Source organism: Spodoptera frugiperda, chromosome 6 (assembly GCF_023101765.2).
Source record: "Spodoptera frugiperda isolate SF20-4 chromosome 6, AGI-APGP_CSIRO_Sfru_2.0, whole genome shotgun sequence".
Classification (NCBI taxonomy): Eukaryota; Metazoa; Arthropoda; class Insecta; order Lepidoptera; family Noctuidae; genus Spodoptera; species Spodoptera frugiperda.
Genome location: NC_064217.1, coordinates 11,716,264 through 11,744,018, shown reverse-complemented (window position 1 = coordinate 11,744,018; position 27,755 = coordinate 11,716,264). Strand labels below are relative to the sequence as shown.

Sequence of the window (27,755 nt, the reverse complement as noted above, 5' to 3'; positions counted from 1 at the left end):
TTAATGCAACTTAGAAAAACATTACTGGGTATTCTTACAAATGAATTTATGTTAAAAGATTTCAACAATATATCAAACTTTTACACCTACTGTTGTCTCTGTGCATCACCCTAAGAATAACTGTTAGAGAATGCCAAATTGGCATTAAGTCCACCCTTGCTTAAATGTACAAAAACTGTAAAATAAAAATAAAATAAAAAATCTGTTTTCCAGTTCTAAATGATCAATTAAACTTTGATTCTTTCTACTAATTAAAACTATAAGGTACTTTAAACAAAGTTTTTATTTCAATAATAAATTTAGGGCTAATTTATAACCATTTCTTAAAATTATTTATGTATCATCGACTATCAGTTTCTTAATTTAATTTCAATCAAAATTCGAACACATCCTTAATAAAACTCCATGTACACAAATTCTTCTAACACGTTTACCATTCTACTAAGATCTCCAGAACACTGAGATTTTTATTGTTTTGTCTGTCCAGTATCCGTAGGACCTGATTGTAGTCATCTTTATATGGCCGTATTAAAATGCGCGGGATTCAACTCCTGTGTCTACCACTCACCCACCGTCTGACGTCCATCATACAAGTATTTTGTGCTAGTATTCTTTACAAAAACCTTTTATCTTAGGATCTTTGTGCTTCTATAAAACGGGGGATATTTTCTGTGTTCGCTGAAGTTGTCTTAAGAGTTGTTTGACAAAATGCGTTTGGAAGTGCCTGTGTTGAAACGATTCTGTTTTTGTTTACCTTTGCGATACGGTTTGATTGTGTGGGGATATCTTAGATTGGTGAGTCTGTTGTGTTTGTTTCGTTTAAGTGTTCTTTTTTTTGTTTTGTTTTAAATAACATTGCTCTATGATTTATTCCTGTGACGCCCCCAGCGTTTGCAAATATAATTTGACATGCAAAATGCATCCAAAAACAACAATTTGTGGATAACACAAAGAGTCGCTCCGTACGGGAATAGAATCCGCAACACGTTGCGCGGCAGCCGATTGCTCAGGCACAGTACCAACTGTGTGGTCTGTAGTGTGAAAAGCATCTATGTGACGGTGGATCCGTTTGGGTAGTAAAATTATTGTGAATATGGAGTAAAATTCATCATCATCAATCATTTAAATACTTAAACGCCACTCAATAATATTTATAGACACTCTCAAAAATATATCTGTCACTACAAATACAAAATGACAAAGACAACATGATATTTAAGTAGAACTTAAAATTGAGTAGCGTTTTGCCATTATTATTTAAACTTAATCATGTCAAAGTGAGAGTACCTACTCTTATATTAGATACACATGTAGATGTTAAGTTTATAGTCGATACTTACTAAATTGCGAATATCCCAATCGGAAAACTCAATCATATTGCTTACATCTAAGGTCTAATTTACTATTATTTTGTTTTTACAGGTTCTATCCGCACTAGCATTAGTAGCTGGTGAGCAATGTTTCTCTTCGATGCTGTCACAAGCGCAGACAGAGGATGATATAAAATACACCATCTATACAGTACTGCTAGGAGTGCTCTTAGTGTTCATATTGGCTGACATCTTAATGAATATTGTCTTTGTTATTGGAGGCCATAGGGTAAGTTTAATCATAATCATAGTCTTTTCATATCGTGAGACATACTAAATTAACTAAAAATCGCTCGTGATGAATAATCATAATCATCATAAAATCTGCTGAACAGAGTCGTTGCCCAAATTGACAATGGAGTAATTAATATATTTTTTTTAGTTCCATATTATGCATTGCCATATTACTATCACAAGAATATTATCGTTATTAAGATTGAAACCTTGTTGGTAACATTTTCAACCTCAAAAATGGGATCGTCATGTCCAGTTGACTTCTGGTCACTACTGGACATAGGCTAATAGCACTAGGTGGAGCTCAACTATCAACTCTGTCAGAGATTTACTGACTAAAAACCTATTTTACTCCTGCTCTTCGAGCCGGAGCTCCGGTAGGTAAACCCGCTAGGCAGTCAGCAGAATGTGGCGAAATTAGGGAGAGGCCTTTGTTCAGGAGTATATATGTTCCAACTGATGATGATGGTGATGATAATAATATAATAAGTGTTACAATTAAGTATTTCAATTCCAGAAAATCCTGAAGCTCCTAAAGGCTTACTACGTGTACAGTTTTATTCTTTGGATCACCACAGCGCTGGTGGGTCTAGGGCTGGTGGTCTACATGATATACTGGTTTACTGAATTGGAGGATACAGAGGAATATATCTGGGTACTACCAGTCGCCATAAGTGTTTATATTGCACAGATTTGTAAGTTTACGTGCATTAATCTAGACACACGGCAGTGTGTCCGCCAAGTTCGAGCAAAAAAACCGACACACCGGCCGTGGGTTATATTACACGAACCATTTCGGGCCAAGTTCGACCCACCTATAACTCAAAATCTATTTTATCTACGCATATGAAATTTCTTGTATCTGTCGAGATCTACTTACTTATCTAAAATACAAAATTTCATTAATGTACCTATTGTAGGTCTAGAGATATTGACATCAGAAAATCGCTATTTTTACTATACACTCACTGACTGACTGACTCACTCACTCATCAAAAACCTAGACCACTTCCAATGGTCGTATTGACTTGAAATTTGGCATGGAGGTAGGTCTTTAGGTCAAAGTAAAGGAAAAAATCTGAAAATGGCCAAGTGTGAGTCGGTTTTAAAAATAATGAAGGTGTAAATTCATACCCCTAAGGAAGTAAAACAAAAAAATTATCTATATCTTCCAATGGTCGTACCGACCTAAAATTCGTTACGAAGGTTTGTATTTAGTCAAAGTAAAGTAAAATAAGAAAAAAAGAAAATAAACCTTACAAAAATAAATGAAATCCCACCCAAAACATAAATGTGAAAGGCTGCCAAGTTCGATAATATTGGAATGCTTCGCCTATAAAAGAAGTGAGATCTAAATAAGTACCAAGTTCCATACACAGACCTCAGTTAAAAATGATATAACTTGGCAAGTTTTAATAGAAAATTATATACTTGACTCATTGCGTTTAGTAGGTTTATAACAAAGTGTGTGAAAACTTGCCAACTTGTTATATCATTTTTAATGAGGTCTGTGTATGGAACTTGGTACTTATTTAGATCTCACTTCTTTTATAGGCGAAGCATTCCAATATTATCGAACTTGGCAGCCTTTCACATTTATGTTTTGGGTGGGATTTCATTTATTTTTGTAAGGTTTATTTTCTTTTTTCTTATTTTACTTTACTATTATACGTGCATTAATACTTCTATTCCCGATGTCTGTTTGTTACTCTTCCACGCAGGATAGGACTAGGATTAAAATGATGTCGGTCGCAAAGGTAGATTACAGTTTAGCATAAGCATAATACACCAGTAACTTGAAATTAAGCTTTAGTGTACAGACTATAAAGCTAATTCTTTATTACTTTTAATGTTTCAGTGATACAAGCCTACATACTCGTGTTAGTGAGGAGCGTAATGATAAAAATTAAGAAAGGATTTGAAATCCGATTCATAAATAATGCGGCTGAATGCGAATGCACGATGTTTGCCGATGAGGACATACCAGATATTGATGAAACGAGTGAAGATGAGAAGTGAATTAAAGAAGACACCAGCACATCAAACTACCACATATTGGCAAAGAATTTTGGACTTTATTTGCAAAATTATAAGGTTGATTATAATATCTAAATGTGAATTATTATAATATCGAATACAAAGACACCAGCGCATCAAGCTACCCTATACTGGCAAAGAATTTTGGACTTTATTTGCAAAATTATAAGGTTGATTGTAATATCTAATTGTGCTTAGCTTGTCCCTTAATGTACCAAAGAATGGTTTTGTATATCAATTTGTTATGTAACTGCTGTACTGTGTTTATAAAGTAATTTAATGTGTTGGAAAATAAATATATTTTTTTATTTCTAAATAGTTGTCATTTCTTCTTTTTGTTTGGCTCACATCACACCAACAGCCTATAAGTGGCCGCTGCTGACCAAAGGCCTCTTACTCACACGGATAAGGAGCATTAATCACCACGCTTGCTCAATGTGGGTTGGCGATTTCAAACTTGTAATTAGAAATTATAAGCCCAGGTTTTCTCACGATGTTTTCCTTCACCGTTTGTCAGTGGTGTTTAAATACCTAATCGTAAGAAGTACCTACCTAAATGCAACTCGGAAAAAGTCACAATCATAGGTTTCGAACGCGCACTCTCGTGCATGACAAGCTCTGGGCCACCATGACATTGTTTGGTTTATTTTTCTTAAAATCTAGTAAAGTTAATAGGTATAAATATTTATTTTGTTTCTTAAAAACGTTTGACCCCATGATTTTCTCCTGTAAAGGTAAAAAGTGTGGGTTTATCAATTAATATCTATCTTAGATATTAAACAAATATTACCTAAAAATCACTGCATCAGTAGACTGTGCGACTGCGCACGCTGCTCATGATGAAGAGTCCCTCTGATACTCGAAATTAGTAGAGCTTTCCTTCATTAATTAAAGTGAGAAAATCAATCGTGATTTTTAGTTAATTTAGTATGTTTCACGTTAACTATTATGAAAATATATCAAACCAATATAAAATAGAGCTCATTAAAACCGTTTCACATAAAAAAGTATTCTTTACGTCTGGGTCTACTCGTTTATCCTGGAAAAGAACAACATGAGTCTAGATTTCATAATTCGTTTCTTCCTGAAATTCTTCAAAGTAAACGATTATTTTCAACGATGACTAACAACGAGTAACAGGATGGCGCTTGCTTGAGATTAGGGGCCATTCAGCTCAATGTTCATGTACCATTTACACATATAAAATTGTCATACACGGACATACCTACAGAGGCGTTTATATTATATCTCACACAGATATAGTTCTCATAGGCAACAGTGATGTTATAATATATATTTCAATAGATTTTACTGATAATTCGACAGATGCAGTGATCGTAGTGTCATATTATTTTGTTTAGTTATGCAATCATTGAAAAGTGGGCGTACTGCCAATCTGTGTTCATAATATTTTTGTTGTTACTAATTAAAAGCGGGTTTTAAAGAAGTGTTTTAAGTGATAATGATAAGAATGTTTGTGTTCAACTGTTGTTCTATTACTGTTTCTGCTAAATGAGTATTGTTTGTTATTGTTTTCGTATGTTTTAACTTAAGATTATTGTGTTTACATTTATATAAAACGGAATACGTTATAGGAAATCGGTCTGTATCTTGATGTGAATGCTTTATTAATGTATATTCCTATTTTGCTTAGTGTTTATACATAATTTTACAAAGAAAGGTACTAAGAATTAAAAATTAAAATGTGTTGTGAACTGCCAGTTTTGAAAAGATGTTTTCTATGCATACCTCTGCGGTATGGGCTGATTGGTTGGTCCTATATCAGAATGGTAAGTTTCTTATTCAATTGAGTTTTATATACTATAACGTACCTATCTAGATTAGTGTCAGTACAAACTAGTTACAAACAACGCAACGCCCCTTAAGACTAAAGTAGGTAATGTAGTTCATGTGAGATTCAATTATCAGATTGCCAGATATGTATTAGGTTTTTAAGGGCTGATATAGATTTTTGGGAGTAGTAATAGTCACTGGTGCTTTACAGTTCCAAATATTTTTTTTTTTTGAGCGCGTTAATAATCCAATGACTTCTCCCGCCTTGGGCGAGGCGAGAGGGAGTGTCAGACTCTTACTGACTAAAAACCATCCAGTTCCTACTCCTGCTTTTCAAGCCGGAGCCGCGGTAAACCCGCTAGCCAATCCGCACCTTCGGAGGGAGAACGCAGCTTCGGAATATTTCCTAAATTACGGACACGTTTTTTTCTAAAACCAATAAATGTTATATAAAAGTACAGATTACATAGCTACACAACACATACTGTAGTTGACCAATGCACTGAACACAATTATTTAATTAGGACCATTTGACCAAAAGACCAGTTCTGGAATAAACTGTCAAAGGCAAAGTCTAATAAAACGCTATAAATGGTTTGCAATCAACTGACGTTTTATAATAAACAATATACAAGGAGTTTACTTATCACATAAGGAGTTTAACAATTGATAGGTCTACATACATAATTAGTTTAGAACTAATACACCAGATGACGCTATTGGTAGTACATATTATTTTGTTACATATATTTAACAAAGTCAAAGCATTTATTTCGATTAATCCATAATTTTATTAGGTACTTTTGAAACGTCAAATTGAATTGTCCATCAGTCTGTCTACCAGTGAAGCTAGGCTTGAAGACTCTCGATATTGATATCAGCAAAATAACCTATACTTGTCTTCTATTTCAGGTGATAGATATAGTCCTGATAGTGGCTCTGACAACAGCTTTCATAGAAGTGCTGGAGATGGTGCAGACCAAGTCCTACCATGTGGGCAACTTGGTCATAATCGGTCTAGTCGTACTGCTGGGCGTGGCAGACGTTATCCTCAGTATCGTGTTCATTATTGGAGGACAAAAGGTAAGATGTTCACCAGTTAACTATTCCATAGCCAGTCAATTATCAGATTACAAGATATGTATTAGGTTTTTAAGCACTGATATAGATTTTTGGGAATACCAAAAACCACTGGAACTTTACAGTCCCATTTTTTTTTTGAGGGGGATAATTATCCAATGACTTCTCCCGCCTTGGGTGATGCGGGAAGGAGTGGCAGACTCTTACTGACTCGAAACCACCTTGTTCCTTCTCCTGCTTTGAGCCGGAGACCCGGTAACCTTTTACGTTGTCCACAGCTCCGGATCGGGATTCCATAGCCACTCACACCCATAACCCTATCACTTCTTTTAACCATATCTTACAATAGTCCTGCATCAGCCGGGGATTGTCCTTTGGTACCTATACTTCCATTTAACTTAGAATAAAATTGTTCAACGGGCCTCTGCGACATGGCTTCGGCTCCTCGTACGTCTTCCAAAGGTCCGATACTCTGTGGTCTCGTATGCTTCTGTAGTAGATAATCATGAGCTGATGATGATATTTTATAAAACTTATATACTTTGACCTGAATCCTCTAAATAGGACAGTGGGCGTCCATAGAAGTACCCTATAGCGACCGGCCTTAAAAGAACTCTTCGACAGTTGAAAGGCTAATTTGATCCAGGCGACATTTTTTTGTGATAGTGAATTAAATACATATTCGGAATCAGTGATTTTTCTCTAATGAATGATATATATTAACTCAATATCGCAACAAATGATGTCTCATGTCGCTTGGATCAAATAGCCTTTCAACCGTCGTCTTGACTTAAGTAAACCTTGATTTCTCTATTTCCAGAAAAACGTGAAGCTGTTGAAAATATGCTACGTGTACAATATAGTGCTGTGGGTGCTGCTCATCATCATGGGAGTCTCCATATCCATATACACCATATACCTGATGTACCAGCACAACTTGTCGTTCCTTCAACATATCTTCTTCATTCTTACTGACATCTTCACATACCTTTCGCAGATATGTAAGTAGTAAATAATCTATTTTCTTTAATATATAAAGCTGAAGAGTTTATCTCCAGAACTACTAGGTTGGAACTACTTATTTCATAATTCTTTTTGTATTGGATTCCATTATTAAGTAAGATTATGGGCTATAAAACATCGCGTAAGGGGCCGAGCAGTGCATGAAACTGCGCGGGAGTAGCTAGTGTTTCTAAAATGTATAATTATTTATATAATCTGACTGCACGCTTGGTGCGGTAGCTGTGCAACCTGCTGCAACGTGTAGGTTCGATTCCCGCACGAAGCAATCTTGTTTGATTCAAATTGTTGTTTCGGGTCTCGGTGTGACGTGTATTCGATCTTGTATGTTTGTAAACACACGTTTTTTTAAAGGAGATGAAATGAACGTAGCTAATTACGTAACATATCGTTCAATGCCCGTAGGCGTGATCAGATGCCAAGAGAATTTGATTGTAGATACTATGTATGTTAACAGCCATTTTTTAAACAATTTAAACATGGGCCAAATGTTTTTACGAGATTTCGAGAATTTTTATAAACAAGGAAAACCTCATGTTATTAGGATTTTCGCTTTGCGTCTTTGAGTTGTTTTCCTGTCTTTTTTCATTGACACTCGTAACGTGATTCGGACTTACCATTTTTTGACAGTTCTGTACGAGATTTCGAGTATTTTTATGAACAAGAAAAACCTCATGTAATTTGGTTTTTCGCTTTGCGTCTACAGTTGTTTGTGCTGTCTTTTTCATGGACACGCGTAACGTTCAACGTCAACTTCATGAAAATTTTAATAATGTGTATTTTCCTCTTTTCAGTGGTACAAGGATACTTCCTACTACTGGTGAGAAGTGAAATAGTGAAGTTGGAGAATAACAGTGAATTCCAGTTTGTGAATAATGCAGCCGAGTCTGAATGTAGAATGAAATGGGCGCAAGATGGCGTTACTAGCGACCAAGAAGAACACACTCAAGAAATACGCAATTTCTAGAAGATTTATCGTCTAGAAGGATATATTATTCAACTTCTGTGATTTTTACTTATGTATTACATATCAACCGTTAAAATAAATGTATTATTACAATATTTTATATTTATGTGGCTATTAAATACCTTTACATACATGTCGGTATACATATAGAGCAGCTCAGTGTCTGTCAGTTTAATACAGTTAGCTTCAAAACGTTTTTAACAAATTTTGTGCCGAAATATACCATGTTAACATAGCTGGGGCCTTAGTCTGCTATTACAATTCTAATAGCAGACTAAGGCCCCTGGTGTTGAAACTGATTCTTATGAATTAACAACATTGCCGTAAGAAAAATTTTATTATGTGTAACTTTAGTAATTATATTATTACCTATTTCGCTTATTTTTCGTAAGTTGTTAGCCAAGATGAAAACAAATATGTGATTTAAATTAAGTCATATGTGTTTACTCCATACGGTATATAATACCTAAATAGCAACACAGTTAAAAACTGTACATCAATGATAGTTATTCAGGAGTAGGTCTGTAAACAGTTGAACTACACATTGTATATGCTTAAAAGTCATATTTTTGTAAATACAATTCATTAAATTGATTTAAGACAGTTGTTTGTTTATCTCCAAAACGCTATTTAACAAAAAAGTACCTTTTTTTGAGGAGGGATTCATTCAATGACTTCTCCCGCGTTTGGCGAGGTGAGAGGGAGTATCAGACTCTTACTGACTAAAAACCACCCCGCTTCTTCCCCCGGTTTTTTAGTCCGCAGCTTCGGATCAGCGCCACTGGCCCCATCTGTGATGGTTGATGGTTCTTGAACGCGCGAGTGACGCGACTCTCCGTTGGCTCGGGCGGCAAACTCCTTGCTTGCCGCAAACCTGCACTAACGGTAGCTGGAGATCTGACACGCTTACATACATCGATGGCTCCTATGTATATGGGCCAAAATGCAAAATTGCAACTTTACAGGAGACGCTTTCAAAGTTTAAATTTGCTATAACTTCGGATTAATAAAACCGATCTTTACGATTATTTGCTTGTTTGCTAAGACAACTATCCTCCTCATTTATACTATAGTATTATATATATACATATATAGGTTTTTTTTTAACGTCACATTGGCCTTTGTACGTTAATTTTTGTTTAAATTATTTTTCTTTGAAAACACCCTAAAAGGGCCAATGTGTCATATTGGCCATTATACGCGTATTACACTAATTAGCATAAAGTCTATATTTTTAACATTTTTTACCCATAAAATCAAGTAACAATTGAAGTAGTTGATAATTAAATAACAAGAATATAAGCTATTTAGATATTTAGTTATTTATGTCACATTGACACTTATACGTTTTACAATCTGGTAGCCTACGAACCGAGTTCTCAGTTAGATTATTTAATTAATAAAAAAACACGCAATAGTTTTATACATTTATTGAAATTAATATTGAATTTGCCTTAAAACTTCACTCATGGACCCGTTTTCAGTCTTTTTGGTATTTTCATAATAAAAAACCAACAAAAAATCAGTAAGAAAGAAATTGTTACTGGAGATCTTAGTTTGATTAACAAAATAATGTACTTCACATTATTATTTTCTTAATAAGGTTACAAAAAATAACAAACTTATAAACCTATTATAATCTGTATACAAAGTATAAAAATCACCGTATTATAGTCAAGTAACAAAATTACTAAAATCAACATTAGGTACTAGAAATTCTTAATAAGTCTTCACTAATTTTCTTCATTATCGCTTTCATTAATTGCCACAATGTCATTCGTTGTTACAAAATTTTCATAATAACTGTGGTATAAAAAGTCAAAAACGTCAAAATTATTTATTTCAATTAGACCAGGAAGGCACTTTTGAACGTCAAAGCAAATATAATAATATTAATGACGTCTGTCTGTCGGTCAGTCCTCTAGTTGCTCTATTTGCTCGTTCCAAAGTGTAGATTCCTATGGAGAAGAACGAGCAAGAAACTCCATAGGTTACTCTTTTTCAATCAGGTTCATAATACAATTCTTGGTTACATTGTTTCGATTGCTTCAACTATGTGAGAACAATGTAAAACTAATATTTAGTCAAAGTGATAGAAAAAGAAAATAAACTAGAGGACAACAAACTTAATGCAGTCTGGAGCTGACCAGTCTCAGTTGACAGCGCCCGTTAACGAACATGACACGTACACCAGCACAGCCCAACTCAACCATGTTGCAGGGAATCGAGCGATCCAATGCCCGTGGCACCGCCAATGAGACCTTTGAATGAGCATGACAATTCCAAGCTGACACAAATACAAGTGGGATAATATTTTTTCGACATAAATCAAGCAAGTCTTTCTTCTTGGAAGGTTGTATTGGTAACAGCTGATTGTAACATAGTTGCAGAGGAATATCTGTAGGTCTATCGGCAATTTGCCTTCTTGTTCGTACTGGCTGATCTAAGATTTTAATATGATTTTCAATAGCATCTTCGTGCATATGTGTATGACCTTCGTGAGACAACCTGGGTAACCGATCTTTTTTTATTTATTCTTACTCCAAAATTGATGGAATATAGCACTCCTTGCGTCCCCATCAAGTTTTTCGAAACACTTTAGTTTACATGTACTCTGACATGGTCCACCTATTTGTTTCTCATCTCTTAATTTTCCATTTCCACTGTTATACGCTTTTCCAGTATTTTTAAGTCTTTTTCTCTTCGAATCTATCCATTCATTACATTTTTTTTTTCTTTTAATCTTCCATTATCTCTTCTTTTAGTAAATTTTCCTTTTTTGAGCGTTGGGCAATCATGCAAGCATTACTTGATGAGTAATACTGTGAAACGGGGGACGATGCAGTTGCATCTGATAACAATGATAACACTGAAGGAATAGGTTCTTCTTCACCGAAAGAACTAAGATTTGACGATGGCATTGGGGTCGCATCATCAACATCGCGCGTATCGTAATTCGACAACAGATCTTTTTTTTACTGAATTCTTCACTATGATGTTCGATTTAAAATTCAAAAACTTTTTCGCTTGACAGATTATTATGTGTTATTATGATTGATGAACTAACAGCTATGTGCCATGTGTGACAGATTATTATGTGGGTGAAGCTATGGGCTCATAATTGTTATGATTTCTTTCTGTTACTAAAACACAGTTTAAATATAAATCAGAATTGTTTTGTCACTGTGGGTAGGTGCTACACTTTTCATTGCGTTGAGGTAGTTGACTATTACAAATTAACATATTATCAGAGTCGAGCAAAGTAGAATTTTCTAATGTATCATTTTGTTTTTCTTGTTGAAGTGAATCATTTTCAAATATATCATTGAGCAGACTTAAACTGCAGTTTGTGAATATCTCACTTGGCACCAAATGGCAAAGGAGCTGCAGACAAAATAAATCAATGTAAGATAATACCGTAATATTGTAAACAAAGTAAGTTAAATAAAGTTAATAATAACGTAACTAATAATAATAGTAGTTCCAATAATATTTCAACCCTTGCTATACACATTAACAGGCCAAAAATAAAAAAATACTGTAGGGCGTAAGTGTATGTTTTTTAGAATAAAACACGTAAAACGGCCAATATGCCACATTGGCCGTTCATCCTAAGAACTCGTGATATTTCAGATAATTTATTTATAAAACAAATAATTAATCAAACAACAAAATTTCAATTTTTGTATTCATCACATTGCGGCCGTTGGTAGTGTCAAATTGGCCGATTGGTCCAAACTACGACACAAACGCGCGGGAACTCCCCACGTATAAGTCTCGAACTACTCTTAGGACCTTGTACGTTAAAATTCATGTTACATATGCCGTTATACTGTAATAAAAAATCATGTTTCTATGCAGAAATCTCTTTTTTTTAATAGCTCACATAATTAATTACATCTTTAAGATGCGTTTACCATTGTTCCTGACGTCACATCGGGCCACCACCATACAACGCATCAGACGTCCCCTCCACCTATCACTCGCTCATCAACACCTTGCGCGCACGCACATAATGTCGGTCGTCTAATTATTGTACCTTCACCTAATACAGTCCTTAAGATTATCGAATCCAAGCAGTTTTATTCCTAGTCAAGACCACCAGCAGCACACCTGGAGCTTGATACTCAACATATGGTCCTTCGAGCTAAAGAAGATCGCCGATTTTTTGTGCTACGCACGCACCTCCTGTGGACTTTGGACTGTCCGTACAACGTGGTTGCCTTCGCCGTAGAGGATACTCGAAGGATAGTCTACCCAGAAGGACAGTGTACTGAGTGAGTCCGTTCCATTATTCCTTTCTACTTTCCTTTCTATTTGCCTATTTTATCCAGGAATTTTAAGATAGTGCTATACGGATCAGGCTTACATTGATCTCTTCATACATAGCTTACCTACACAGTGGAAAGTTCCATAACTATTTAATCTTCATTCTTCATATTTAATATCTACGAGTACGTAGTTTTTATAACATTCCTTTGCTCGCTAACCACACGTGTTTGCTAAACGCGTAAACAAGCTCATTAGTGATTTTATATTTTTTATTCGATATTGATCGCATTGCACCGGTGACTCATCGGCTCATCAACGTTATCAGTTTATTTTACCGTAAGCCTTGCCAGCTGTTTACGCAAAATACTTATTATAATTGAACCAACATTATATTTTGTTCTTTGTCTTTGCTTGCAAGCTTTGATTTTACTTCGCCGCTTTTGCTTTGCGCTTACGACCTATCTACCTAGTCATTATGTCTGATGCAAAAGCACGTGAGCTTATAAAGAGGCGTGGTAGCTACAAAGCAAAGCTAACGCATTTTAGCAACTTTTTAAGGCTATTACCTAGCACGGGAAATGATTTAGATCATTTTCAAAAAGCGGAATTAAAAAACCGTCTTAACACAATGGAATCTTTATTCAAGGAATTCGACGTGTTACAGACAGAGTTGGAGCTGTTGTCGGAGGATGTGGATGAAGCGTATCAAGAAAGGGAGCAGTTCGAGTCGCAGTACTACGCGCTGGTGGCTCGCGCGGGGGCGATCTTCGCCTCTGCGCGCGCCTCCTCGCCCGCGCTCGCGCCTGCCACCTCCATCGATGACTCCCTGCGCCACGGCTCTGGCTGCAAGCACGACTTCGTTCGGCTGCCGAAGATAGACTTGCCTCACTTCAACGGGGACTATCAGCACTGGCTTGAATTTCGAGATACGTATCTTTCTCTCATTCATAATAATGATAGCATACAAAACATAAATAAGTTTCATTATTTGCGTGCTGCTTTAACCAACAGCGCTTCTTTAGTAATAAAAAATATTGATTTCACAGCGGATAACTATAGTACAGCTTGGCAATTATTATCCGAAAGGTACGACAATGAAAGATTACTTATTAACAATCATGTGCAGGCCTTATTTAAGTTTGAACCAATTCAACACGAATCCTATCAATCATTACGGAACATGATCGACGTCATTAATAAAAATCTTCGGGCTTTATCCACCTTAAGACAACCTTCAGAACAAGGCGGTCTAGGGGAGACCCTTGTAATTTACATGATGTCAGAAAAACTTGACAAGGTTACACGAAGGGAGTGGGAAGAATTTAAAAATAAATTAGATAACATTTCAAGCTTAAAAGATTACATAAAATTTTTAACAAACAGAGCTGATTTACTCGAGTCATTAAATTATCATAAAAATACATCAACAACAACATTCACAAAAAACACTAACGAACACAACAAAAATAAAAACTTCCTCACAACAACAAAAACAAGAAACAATCACAATATAAACAATATTACATGTCCTATGTGTTCACAAAATCACTTTTTATTCAGTTGTCAGCCTTTTAGAAAACTTGACATAGAAGCACGCATCAAAAAGGCATCAGAAAGCAATGTCTGTATGAACTGCCTTCGACCAGGTCATACAGAGAAACGTTGCAGTCTCTCGCATTGCAAATACTGCAAAATCAAACATAACACCCTTTTGCATAGGGACACATCAGAACAACATACAGGGGAAAACATTGTTTTGTCCACTAACGTCGTATTACCTTCAGAACCTAATCAGGTTCATATTTTGCTTTCCACAGCCTTGGCAAAGGTAGCAGATGTCAACGGAGAGCTTCATACTGTCAGATTGCTGCTGGACAACGGCAGTACCTCCAACTTCATCACCCAAGAGCTCTGCGAGAAGCTCGGCTTGGTAAAACACAGCACTAGGTCCACAGTCTCAGGTATTAACGGTCAACTTTCCAGTACCTCAGAAAGCTGCAGTCTTAATTTGCGGTCTTATGATGGTGGCTATCAGGCGAAAGTAAACTGTTTTGTTTTACCAAATATCACACAGTCGCTGCCTGGCTCTTATGTAGATAAAAGGCATATTACCATCCCGCCAGGCATTCGATTAGCAGATCCATCTTTCAATGTGCCTACCACCATCGACATACTAGTAGGCGCTGAGATATTCTGGGACGTCTTAGGTTCCAAGACTATTAATTTAGGCAATAATCAACCTAGATTACAGTCATCAAAACTAGGTTGGCTTATTTCGGGCCGCGTCAGTCGGTCTCGTCTTCATACACAACCTTCTATTTGTCACTTTTTATCACACGAGGAGTCTGATCAGCTGACTCGCTTCTGGGAACTTGATACGGTGTCGTCTGCTAACTGTTTCTCCTCAGAGGAACAGGCTTGTGAAAAACTTTTTCAAGAGACCACACGTCGAGATGCGCATGGTCAATTCGTTGTCACCATTCCATTGAAGGACTCGCTCGAGTGCTTAGGTGACTCTTACGCGATGGCCAAGCGTCGTTTTCTCTCCCTAGAGCGTAGGTTTGAGCGAGACTCCATATTTAAAAACAGATACATGCAATTCATGCAAGAATATATTGATCTTCATCACATGTCAGAATATTCAAAATCAAATAATTCAGAAATTAATTATTTCATGCCTCATCATGGTGTCGTACGCGAGTCGAGTTCTACTACAAAGCTTCGCGTAGTTTACGATGCTTCCGCCTCCAGCACCTCGGGCAAGTCCTTTAATGATATTCAGATGGTAGGTCCAACCGTACAGGAGGATCTGCTTTCCATTCTCTTAAGATACAGGCAACACAAATTTGTTGTAACAGGCGACATTGAAAAAATGTATAGAGCTATTTTAGTTGAACCATCTCAGCGCCCGTTACAACAAATTGTTTTCAGATTTAACTCTTCAGACCCTTTGAAGACCTATGCACTGAATACAGTGACATACGGCACAGCTTCAGCTCCGTACTTGGCCACAAAATGCCTAGTTTCACTTGCAGATCAATGTACAGATCCAGAGGTTAGTCAGTCCATCAGACGTGATTTTTACGTTGACGACTATTTAAGTGGTGGCGACTCGATTGAGTCAGTCATAAATTTATGTCACGGGGTAGTAAGTACTCTCCAGTCCGCCAAATTTCAGCTTAGAAAGTGGCAATCGAATAGTCCAACAATATTAGAGGCTGTCACTAACATAAAACAAGAAAATCAAAATAAAACATTAAATTTAAATGATACACCCAGCAAAACTCTCGGGCTACATTGGGATTGCAAATCAGATACATTATTCTTTTCTATTAATTTAAAACCCATTTCCAAAATTACTAAACGTAACATTTTGTCATTGATAAGTCAGGTGTTTGATCCAATTGGCCTCGTCGGGCCATGCATAGTTCAGGCTAAACTTATGCTGCAGCAGCTGTGGATACTCAAATGTAACTGGGACGACGAAGTACCAATAGAAATAAAATCTCAATTCCTTGAATTCACCCAGTCACTCACAGCTCTCAACTCAATTCATATACCTCGTTGGGTATCTTGTAGCAATGCTCGTTTGGTGGAGCTACATACCTTTACAGACGCTTCAGAACGCGCCTATGGTGCGTGTATTTATGTCAGAACGGTAACACATGATGGAAAAGTTTGCGTTCGCCTTTTAGCTTCCAAGAATAAGGTCGCCCCTATAAAGCCCACAACCATACCAAGGTTGGAGTTGTGTGGTGCTTTACTTGGCACAAGACTTTTTCTGAAGGTACGTAAATCACTTACTCTAGAGTTTAACCACTGTTTCTTTTGGTGTGACTCGACGATCGTGCTTGGATGGCTGTCTACATTGCCAAGTCAGCTCGATCAATTCGTACGCAATAGAGTGAGTGAAATCCAAGAAGCTACGACCGGACAGACGTGGAGCTATGTGCCTTCCAAGAGCAACCCTGCTGATCTCGCATCTCGAGGGGTGAAGGCTGATTCCATCAGCGCTTCCACTCTTTGGTGGTCGGGTCCCAATTTATTAAATCACAAAGAAATCAAATTTCCTAAATCACCCAATACACAAATTCACATTTCACCACAAACATCTTTACATACAAGTACTGGCACACATAAACAAAATTACGACATATTTTCAAATTTAATTCATAAAAAATCATCATTTACATCACTCATAAGAATAGTTGCATACATACAGAGATTTATTTACAATTGTCAAAACAAAAATAATAAAAAATCATCTTATTTAACATTATCAGAATTACAATCATCACATAACTTTATATTACAGATTTCTCAACAGGAAATGTTTCCTGAGGAATATTCATGTCTTAAAAATAATCAGGCCTTACATAAAAAAAATCGTTTGATAAGTCTTTCTCCGTTCATTGATTCAGACAACTTAATACGCGTAGGTGGACGTCTAAACAACTCTAACTATAGTTACAATGTTAAACATCCCTTCCTTTTATGTAGCAAACATCATTTAACAAAAATAATCTTCGAACGAGAGCATAAAACACTGTTCCACGCAGGGCCACAATTACTTTTAGCTCACATTAGACTTACCTACTGGCCGCTCGCAGGCAGAAACTTAGCTAAGCATGTAGTACGTAACTGCGTTCGCTGCACTCGCTTCAAAGCTCAGCCTATTCAGGTCATCATGGGCAACCTACCAAGCGATAGGACTAGTCTAGAGTACCCTTTTTTGAACACAGGGCTTGACTATGCTGGGCCAGTGCTGATAGCCGACCGTAGGGGCAGGGGATGCAAGCTGATTAAGTCTTATATTTGTGTTTTTGTGTGCTTTGCAGTCAGAGCCGTGCATCTGGAGCTAGTCTCCGACCTCACCAAAGAAGCCTTTCTTGCGGCCTTCAGCCGATTCATTAGTCGTCGGGGCAAGCCTCAACGTGTGTACTCCGACAACGGCACTACGTTTGTGGGAGCTTTCAATGAGCTTTCACGCTTCTTAAAGGCTTCAACTAGCGATATAGAGTCGGATCTTGCGGGCAAGGACATCGAATTTAAATTTATACCTGCCTACAGCCCACACTTTGGTGGGATATGGGAAAGTGCAGTAAAGTCCACCAAACATTTATTGCGTAGGGTTATGAGCTTAACTCATTTAACTTATGAAGAGCTCTCAACATGTCTGATCCAGATAGAGGCTATTTTAAATTCCAGACCTTTAACGCCTTTATCCACTGATCCTTCAGATCTTTGTTATCTTTCTCCTTCACATTTTCTTATCGGACGACCACTCACGTCAGTTCCTCGTCCTCAAATCACGGACGTCAACATCCAGCGGCTACAACGCTTCGATCGAATCGAGAAATTACGGCAACATTTTTGGCAGCGTTTCTCTAATGAGTACGTGTCTCTCCTTCAGCAGAAGACCAAATGGCAGACAGCTGGGCAAGAGCTTAAGACAGGCACCATGGTCTTGGTGAGAAACGCCAATCTTCCTCCTCTTCTATGGCTGCTGGGCAGAGTGGTCGCAGTGAAGACTGGCTCTGACGGGCATTGTCGAGTCGCCGATATCCTGACGAAGAAGGGCATCATTACACGGGCATACAACAACATATGCCCGCTTCCAGTCTCCTCAGCATCATCTTGAAGATCTGTCAGCTCTTCAACGCGGGGAATATGTTCCTGACGTCACATCGGGCCACCACCATACAACGCATCAGACGTCCCCTCCACCTATCACTCGCTCATCAACACCTTGCGCGCACGCACATAATGTCGGTCGTCTAATTATTGTACCTTCACCTAATACAGTCCTTAAGATTATCGAATCCAAGCAGTTTTATTCTTAGTCAAGACCACCAGCAGCACACCTGGAGCTTGATACTCAACAACCATTAAAATCTCAAAATGGCTAAATTGTTAGTTTGGCCCATATACGTAGGACCCATCGACTTAGATAAACTTCTGCACCAATTCTTTTTGTAATAATTATGTGGTAGTCATTGGAGATTTAAAATCCAATACAATACAATCCAATACATAAATCAAATATCATTAAAATTATTCCAGCAATTCCCGAATCATAAATAAATATTATAATAAACACGTACTAATTCTGCACTCTTTATACTTTAATCTATGTGTTGTTGTTATGAATTTTACTAAAAATAACACGCTACTTCCTAATTAAACATAATTTACAATTATCTCATTTACTGGGAATTTAATTAGCTAAAAACCGACTCTAATGTAGTTGTTTTAATGATTATTGATACGATTTGTGTATTTACAAATCATTATCAGCAATTTTAATACAAAACCGTTTATATATCTGACTTTACTGGTCAGTATCTAGTCTGCTGTGAACCTTACAGGTTGATACCGCGTGTATTTAAAAATAAATCATAATAACATAGTAATAAAAGTGATAGTGCAAGTTTAATTTATTTATAAAAGAAATTTCTTCAGATTTGTTGCAGCAGTTTTCGAGATTTGTGCTCAGACACAGACTTTAGAAATTAGTTTCTGTTTATTTAATAGATTTTAATTTATACAAAATGCGTACAGAACTTCCTACGTGTAGAAGATGTTGTTTCTGTCTGCCTCTACGCTATGGCTTGTTATCATGGGGATATTTCCGATTCGTAAGTACTTTTTCATATTTTTGTGGAAATCTTTATACACTATCATTAGAACTTTACCACTGTTGCAAGCGCCATAACCACGGATGACCAGAATTCATTCATCGTGAAAATTGTACAATTAAATTAATCGGAAAATTGTGAATTGTACTTCCTCAAGTAACTACTTTACGGGGTAACTCGACTAGTTTCAAGCTACTCTGGGGGCTCATAATCTTGAGTAATATTACAGGATAAACGACATGAAGAGTGTCGCACAGTAAACACGGCAACGTGTGTCATTTAAGAAATATGTATAAATTATTTCTAAGATTTTTCTTTTCTTTTCAGGTGATATCAGGAATGTTTCTAGTGGGCCTCACAATTGGATTTGTAGGGTTAGTGACAGCAGAAGATAGTTACAGAGAACTGGGATCAATAATAGTTGTAGGGATTCTACTACTGAGCACGCTGACTGACTTTGTACTTAACTTTTTATTTATATTAGGAGGACATAAGGTGAGTAAAACATACTATTATTATATTTTACATAACATAACATAACGTCATTCCTTTTTAAAGAACGTATAAAGATGTTAATGTATAGCCAGACAAGACAGACGTATCACCTGATGGTAAGCAATCGCTGCCATGGACACTCGAAACACCAGAGACGTTACAAGTGCGTTGCCTTCGAGGGGTTAGGAATTTAAGGGTTCTTGAGGAATCAGGGATTTGGATTGATAATTGGGCCTCCGGTAACCTCACTCACACAACAAAACAAGCAAGCGTTGTTTCACGTCGGATACCACGGCCTCATAGAAATAAGGCCGTGGTATCACTCTAGTCGAGCCGGCCCATTCGTGTCAGAGCATGGCTCTCCCACACTTAAAGTCTGCAGTTAAGGTTACAGTAGTTATTGTTATACTACATTGTATGCTTTTAACAAAGCCATATTTTTATAATATTTGGACTAGGCTTGATTGGTAACCGCGAAATAAACGTAAAATAAAAATCCAATACATAAACAAAGTGGGTAAATTCAATGATAATGTAGATTCAAGTAAACCGAGTTATCGAGAGGTCAGAGTAGTATCTTCTTGTGTCAACATCTAATGTTCTTGTTGGTGATAATACAGCGTTCTCATCATTCATGTCATTAGAAAAGGAATTATCTAAGTAGACACTACTAAAATAAATTAATTATCCCCTATAACAACCCTTAATTTCCTAACCCCCATAAGGTCGGTAACGCACTTGTAACACCAATGGTGATTCGGGTGTCATTGGGCGGCGCCGATTGCTTACCATGAGACGATCCGTCTGCTCATTTACCCGGTAATTTCCTTAAATAAGAATTATCTTCTGATTGTAAATAACATATTTTCTCATGAGTCATACTTTGGCACAGATGAGCTGGCTCGACTGGAGTGATACCACGGCCTCGAGAAAGAACTGACATAAAATGACGCTTGTGTTTTGTTTCACTGTGTGAGAGAGATTACATTAAAATTAATTTTGGTGTCGTTTGGAAAGCACTCACAAACAGGGCGCGTGTTAGTGCGCGTAGGATTGACGTATTTATAATGAGAAATTTTGTGGTACACCCTGATGAAAATAGGCCATTTTTCCAAATAAACTTCTTATCCGATGCTAGCAAATTATTATCAAAGTATGTTTTCTTAAATTTCCAGAAAGACGTAAGACTGTTGAAGTCGTACTACGTGTACAGCATAGTGCTGTGTGTGCTGACGATACTGCTGGGCACCACCTCCAGCGTGCACACCGTGATGATATTCAAGATGACCTCATTTGACCTCTCATTCTTCTTTTGGGTCATATTGGCTGATATGGCCAGTTTTATCGCTCAAGTTTGTAAGTATAGTTATTTCTGCTGCACCTATAATATTTTTTATGGTATAAGCCGGTAAAGGAACAGACGGATCACCTGATGGTAAGTTATCGCCGCCGCCCATGGACACTTGTAACACCAGAGGCGTTAAAAATGCGTTGCCGGCCTTTTGGGGGTTAGGAATTTAAGGGTTGTTGGGGAATCGGGGATTAGGAAGATTGGGAAGAATTAATATGGTGGCATGAAGCGACATGTAAGGTGACGAGTTTGGACTTCGATGATATTTTTTTCACGATAAATTAATTTAACATCAGGATTGTTGTGTTACTCAGAAGTAGAAATAAGAAAGACACAATCTAATTATAACGATATAACTATACACATTAATATCTAAAGGTAACGATGCACATAGAGAATGTAGCACCACCCTTAATTGTATTTTTATAATAACAATCGTGAGACATACTTACTAAACTAACATAAAACCACGTTTTAGTCACTAAATTAATGGAAAAAAAGCTCTACTAGTTTTGAGTTATAAAGGAACTCTTCATCATGAGCAGCGTGCGTAAACGCGGCGACGTCGCGCAGCCTACCGATGAAATCTACTTATGATGAAGAGATTGTGATTCGAAACTAGTAGAACTTTAGTCCATTAATATACGTGAGAAAACCGTGATAACTAACACCATAGAGACATAATAAAAAGAAAACTGAAAATGATCTTAATTTCAATATTTTCTTTGTTTCCAGTGATACAGATATACTTCCTGCTGCTAGTCCGAAGCGAGATTATTAAGCTCAGAAGTAATTGCGAATTCAGATTCGTAAACCTCGCGTCTGAAGGCGAATGCACACTGAAATGCACTGAAATCGGTCTCAATAATGAAGAAGGAAGAATCCAATAGAAATACAGTTACGACTCAAGTAACGCGAACCACCACTTTGTGATATTAATATAGTTGGGTGTTTATACCAAAATAATTCTTGTGTTGTCCGAAATAAAGTTAAGTTTTAAGTAAAAGGTATTTGTTTTGTTTAATTTGTTTTCGTGACAAATGTAAAAAAGGTAATCAGGCTCGATAGAGTTCAGGCTTTGGTCTTGGTCCTTGGACCTGGAAGACGATTTTTAAAGTCTTGATTTCAAAATACATATTTACATTAAGTGTGGGAGAACCATGCTTCGGCACAAAAGGGAGTGTTACCACAGCCTCTCAGAAAACCGACGTAAAACAACGCTTGCGTTGTGTTTTGTTGTGTGAGTGAGTTTACTGGAGGCCCAATTCAGCAGTCACAAAATTGGTCATATTACCAGTACAGTTAGTTAACGAATATTTATCAAACGCACAAAATTATTAAATATATATTGTTCACTTATAGCACAATGTAATTTAAATTTATAATTCCCTGACTCTATAAAATGTACGATGGATTTAATAGATTAATAACATCAACAAATTATTTGACTGAAACGACTTTATTAAATTACTTATAAGTAATTATAACCAAATGAAAGTCGTGAAATATAATAAAATCGTGATAAATCTACTGCGACTTATTTTTTTAACTTTTAGTTTCATTGGCGTACACATTAATTGTAATTATGATGATTGATAATAACTATAAGTACAGAATAGGTACCTACTTAATGTTGAGCTATACAGTGTAGCTTCGATTTTCACATGCTTGTTATTCCTAAATCTACCTTGTGAATGTGCCTTTCTCACCTCATATACTTATAAAGGGTATTCTGAGAATAAATCGCCATCGCCGACCACATCTCTGAAGGCACGGTGGTGGTCAGCCCACGCAGGGCACACCGCCAACATCATCTCACAATATATTTACAAATATACTGCACAAAGCAATCTACTACTAGATATAGATACGATAAAAAACACACAAGTAGGTAACATATGCTATTTAATCACAAAATAAATAATAATCAGACAGTCGTGAGCATTCTTTACACACACACGCACACATAAACACACAAGCACACAACTATACAATGCAGTACTGAAATGGAGACGACAACACCCACCCCGACAGTCGACCTGATGAAGGTCACCGAAAGCCTCTGGAGGCAAGAGACTTCCACCAGTCCTATCTGGAAGGAAAGAACTTCATTGGGAGAGGCCTATGTTCAGGAGATGTCTTGCAGCCGATGTGATGATGACGATGAACTATAAGTACATGTTTCAGTCTTCACTGGGCTTCTTCAGCTGCTTCCACAACAGCTGGTACTCCTTGAGGCTCACACTCCATGGAGCAAAGAGCCTCAGCAGTATTGTTCACGAACCTGAACTTGCAGCTATTCTTCAGCTTGATAATCTCGCTCCTTAATAAAAATATGAAGTAGATCTGGACCACTGAAATGAAAGAAAGAGGATATTTAGTGGTAGTAGACTCACCCCCCATCATATTGGACTGAGAACATAATCAGTGAAAGGTGAATGTTACTCTGTCTCTGTCTCTGTCTCTGTCTCTGTCTCTGTCTCTGTCTCTGTCTCTGTCTCTGTCTCTGTCTCTGTCTCTGTCTTGAATTATTTGTGGTCCACAGTAAGTCCATGGTAAGTCCACGGAAAGATTAAAAGGACTGAAAACAAACCAGTCGAAGCGTACGAATTTTCCGAGCATCTAGGATTGTATTAAAATATCTCAACTAATGCTGTTCAATAACGATTCGCTAAAACTAGCAAATGGCTGAACTCCTGTTTCGTCCAGGGAAGGTATTTTTTTCTGAATTTTCTTCGCTATAAACCTCATGAGCCTGAGAGCTTTCCAACGAATCGTATGAACCGTGGAAATCGGTTTGTGCACCTCTGGAGATAGCGTCAGGAAGAAAAACCTGACTTATTTTTATATTACAGAAGATATAACAATTATAACCAAAAAACCTTACCTATTACAAAGAAGTAACTAGAGTAGACCTTGATGCCGTACTCCAAAGCATCAGTACGGGATCTGAACCAAGGGTAGTTTGACAGTAGGCAGATGTGTATGATCACCAACAGCAGCGTCAGTGCCAACATCGCTATACTCAAGAAGTAGAATAATCTCATATACTTCACGATTTTCTGGAATACACAAAATTTCAGTGTTAGTTAATGCAAGTAAAAATAAAACATGTCTATGTAAATATTATTTTATATAACTCAAAGGTGACTGACTGACTGACATAGTAATTTATCCACTAACAGCCCAAACCACTAAACGGATCGGGCTCAAGTTTGGCATGCGGGTAGATGTTATAACGTAGGCATCCGCTAAGGAAGGATTTTAAATATTTTACCCAGAGGGATAAAATAGGGGAGTTTGTATATCAAATACAAATTACGCTTAATATAAACAATCATAAGTTCTATTATAAATCAACTTATTTTACTTAAGAGTTGAAATTAATGTTACGAGTGGCCGTCCACTACTGGTTCTGGATTAAGTGACTAAAACTAAGTGGGTTGGCCATAATCTGTGTTTGGCCGAAAGGGTTAGAAGGTCATTCAAATAATAAATAAATCAGTATGTCACTAATCAACATGTCATTAAAACTCAACATGTCATAACCAAAAATCAGCGTGTCTATTAAAAACTCAGCATGTCTTAAAAAATCAGCATGTCATTATATCGGTATGTCAAAATTTAAAAAACGGGGGCTCTAAAAATGTATAGTCAGTTCTTAGGAATGTGTATGATCCCGCAGAGGTGGCGACATCTGTACTTTCATTGTGCTGTACTCTTTTCAATAGACCCATTTCTGTTATTCGAGTGTACTAGTATCTAATGTCTTATTTTATATTGGAAAAATCGGTGAACCAATTGCAATGCAGTCAGCAAGTCATGCCAATATAAAGTTTAATTATTACTCATTTTAAGATAAAGTTTTAAATTATTTCAGATTTTTAATTAAAGATAAATTTTCAATTAACACCTTCCACAGCTGTCGCAGTGGCTGAGTTACTGGCTTCCGTGCAACGTGTCGCGTGTTTGTTTCCCGAGCGGAACGATTTTTGGTGTGATCTACAAATTGTTGCCCCGGGACTGAATGTGATTGGTATGTGACATAATTTTATCTTTGTAAACGCACCCACGTCACAGCAGAAATTCCTAGTAATTATTTATTTATTTAAAAAACCGGCTAAGTGCGAGTCGGACTCGCCCATGAAGGGTTCCGTAGCAGCAAGTAGATGACATAATATAAAATTTGTAAAATAACTTGGTTTTACATAGTGTTTGTATGAACGACAAAGTTATATTTGCGGTTTTTGAAAATGTTTTATTTATTAAAAACTAATAATGATATCTCGTTCAAACCAATTTTCGTTGTTAGTTTCTATTGAAGTCTACAGCATATATTTTTTTTTAGTTTTCTCACTCTCTTATTTTAAAAGTTAAAGGGGGGGACACTCATTTTTCCACTTAGGAAGCGTCTAACTTTGAAACGGTTGATTTTGACGAAAACTGGTTTTAGGAACCGTAATGTCTCTTTTAAAGACCTATCTAAAAAAAAATCAGTTCTATGTATGGAATGCCCCCTTTAATTTTTAAATTTATTCATTTTTATTCAAAATTCGAATAGCGGTTATTGAAATACACCATCCTACAAAGTTTCAACTATGTAGGCCCAACAGTTTCGGAAATAAATGGCTGTGACATACGGACGGACAGACAGACAGACAGACATGACGAATCTATAAGGGTTCCGTTTTTTGCCATTTGGCTACGGAACCCTAAAAACCTAATGCACATAAATACCTGGGTGAACATATTGGAATTTTCTGCCTGTCTAACCCTTCGATTGTGCAGAAAAAATGCTTCTTTTCTTTAAAGACCACTACAGAATCAACTTGCACGGTTCTCTCACATTATTCTTTATTTCATTTGTTTAGACTTTAAAAGAGACTATAACCTCTGAGTTTGTTTTGGCATTTCTTTTCAGATTAGTTGGATAGGAAATGCCGGACTCATCTAGTTATTTTAAAGATTAACGCGTAAAAGTGTTATCTTATAGCTAACTTGCAAAAATAAATATCATTTATAATATATACTACATATATAATATACTACATACGGAAAATAGTCAGTGTGATGCATCAGCCAACCTCTTCCGAAAAAGAAGAAACGATCCTTCTGCTTAAAGATACGTGTTTGTTTGAAATAGGATAAACTAGAAATTACCTTATGAGCCCCAATGATGAATACTATAGTCATTGCGAAATCAATCAAAAATACAGCAATGACAACGACCATACCAGCGAATTCCTGTCCATACGCACTGAATGCAATTAGGATTAACAATATGTAGGACATTATTGTGAGAAAGTATAAATCAGCTAGCTGTAACAAAAAGAAAAATATATTAGTAACCTATACATACATCTACTAGTTTCTTAACACATTGAACGCCGTGGTGGTCACCGGTGACCGACGTTAGCGGAGGATTTCCCTTCAACAGTTTTCTATTGGCAGTCAAAGACTTAATAATCTTTCAATAATGATACCTTTTTTTTTAAATTATAAATACCTCAAGGAAAGAATGATTGAAAAAAAATAGTATGTCGAAATTATTAAACTTTGGATTTACTAACTTCTTCTGCCTTTGAACCTAGGATTTATTATTACTTAGACTTGATTATTTTATTTAAGTATTTTACTTATTTATACGAAAAATAGTCTACTTATGTGTTATTATAGACCATAATCTATCTCTGTTCCAAATATCATCCTGATATTCCGAGTCGTATCTTTTTTAATGGTGTATGGCAAACGGGCAGGCGGTACACCGGATGGTAAGCATTGGCGCCGCCCATATGCCCGCAGCAACAGAGGAGTTACAAGTGCGTCACCGGCCTTTTAGGGATGGGATTGGTGGAGGAGGTTTCCGGTAACCTCACTCACACTGGGAAATACAACTCAAGCGTTGTTTTAATATAAGGTCGTGAGAAGCCCATTAATGCCGAAGCACGGATCTCCTATGTGTAAAACCACCAAAAGTTCTTGGTTAGATCTGGTTAAACTAGATGTTTTGTTAAACATCTGTCATAGATACTTGTATGACAACTTTGACCTTGTATATATACTTATATCTATTATGTAACAATATCTCTTATGTATTATGCCAACATAAAATATAGAAATGACTCACCAATTTAATATATCCCCACACTAACAACCCTCGTCGCAAGGGTATACAGAAACAGCATCTTTTACACACAGGCAGTTCAATTTTCATGATAATTTATTTTCTACACTATTTAAAAAAAAAAAATGTTCTAAGGCACCACAATCCCCCACTATTTTGATGATATCCAAAGCGCTTAATAAAATAAATGCTATATAGTAAAATATATATTTATTTTTGCAATTAGGTTTGCGAATTAATTACAAGTTATTAGTCAACCGCCCCAGAGCCGGTATCATCAACAAATGTGTATGTATGTGCCACTCTGCGAAACGATAAAACACATTATGATAAGCAACAAAAATACATTTATGAATAAACTGTACTGATGATA

General features: G+C 36.7%; 3 protein-coding genes across 3 annotated transcripts; 2 read left to right on the top strand and 1 right to left on the bottom strand.

The window, feature by feature from the left end:
* The first annotated feature begins 461 nt into the window (after positions 1–461).
* LOC118267543 (uncharacterized) lies at positions 462–9,050 on the top strand. Its single transcript, XM_050694508.1, has 8 exons — positions 462–795; positions 1,423–1,599; positions 2,122–2,299; positions 3,463–3,619; positions 5,237–5,243; positions 6,348–6,518; positions 7,336–7,516; positions 8,330–9,050. Exons 1-8 carry the CDS (start codon positions 709–711, stop codon positions 8,500–8,502), a joined length of 1,131 nt encoding a protein of 376 aa, XP_050550465.1. The 5' UTR covers positions 462–708; the 3' UTR covers positions 8,503–9,050.
* Positions 9,051–19,108: 10,058 nt separating this feature from the next.
* Positions 19,109–22,268, top strand: LOC118267544 (uncharacterized). Its single transcript, XM_035581603.2, has 4 exons — positions 19,109–19,412; positions 19,740–19,907; positions 21,083–21,263; positions 21,994–22,268. Exons 1-4 carry the CDS (start codon positions 19,326–19,328, stop codon positions 22,146–22,148), a joined length of 591 nt encoding a protein of 196 aa, XP_035437496.1. The 5' UTR covers positions 19,109–19,325; the 3' UTR covers positions 22,149–22,268.
* Positions 22,269–23,146: 878 nt separating this feature from the next.
* LOC118267752 (uncharacterized) lies at positions 23,147–27,755 on the bottom strand. Its single transcript, XM_035581928.2, has 4 exons — positions 27,386–27,755; positions 26,419–26,577; positions 24,146–24,320; positions 23,147–23,612 (listed from the first exon to the last, which is right to left on the bottom strand). Exons 1-4 carry the CDS (start codon positions 27,470–27,472, stop codon positions 23,449–23,451), a joined length of 585 nt encoding a protein of 194 aa, XP_035437821.2. The 5' UTR covers positions 27,473–27,755; the 3' UTR covers positions 23,147–23,448.

Excerpts from the sequence above, each read along its gene's own strand:
- LOC118267543 (XM_050694508.1), top strand. The coding sequence starts at position 709 with ATGCGTTTGGAAGTGCCTGTGTTGAAACGATTCTGTTTTTGTTTACCT. Across the intron at positions 2,300-3,462 it reads TGTTTATATTGCACAGATTT|TGATACAAGCCTACATACTC; the intron begins GTAAGTTTACGT and ends TTAATGTTTCAG. Across the intron at positions 6,519-7,335 it reads TCATTATTGGAGGACAAAAG|AAAAACGTGAAGCTGTTGAA; the intron begins GTAAGATGTTCA and ends CTCTATTTCCAG.
- LOC118267544 (XM_035581603.2), top strand. The coding sequence starts at position 19,326 with ATGCGTACAGAACTTCCTACGTGTAGAAGATGTTGTTTCTGTCTGCCT. Across the intron at positions 19,908-21,082 it reads TTATATTAGGAGGACATAAG|AAAGACGTAAGACTGTTGAA; the intron begins GTGAGTAAAACA and ends TTAAATTTCCAG. Across the intron at positions 21,264-21,993 it reads CAGTTTTATCGCTCAAGTTT|TGATACAGATATACTTCCTG; the intron begins GTAAGTATAGTT and ends CTTTGTTTCCAG.
- LOC118267752 (XM_035581928.2), bottom strand. The coding sequence starts at position 27,472 with ATGAAAATTGAACTGCCTGTGTGTAAAAGATGCTGTTTCTGTATACCC. Across the intron at positions 26,578-27,385 it reads TGTGGGGATATATTAAATTG|CTAGCTGATTTATACTTTCT; the intron begins GTGAGTCATTTC and ends TTTTTGTTACAG. Across the intron at positions 23,613-24,145 it reads TAGTTACTTCTTTGTAATAG|TGGTCCAGATCTACTTCATA; the intron begins GTAAGGTTTTTT and ends CTTTCATTTCAG.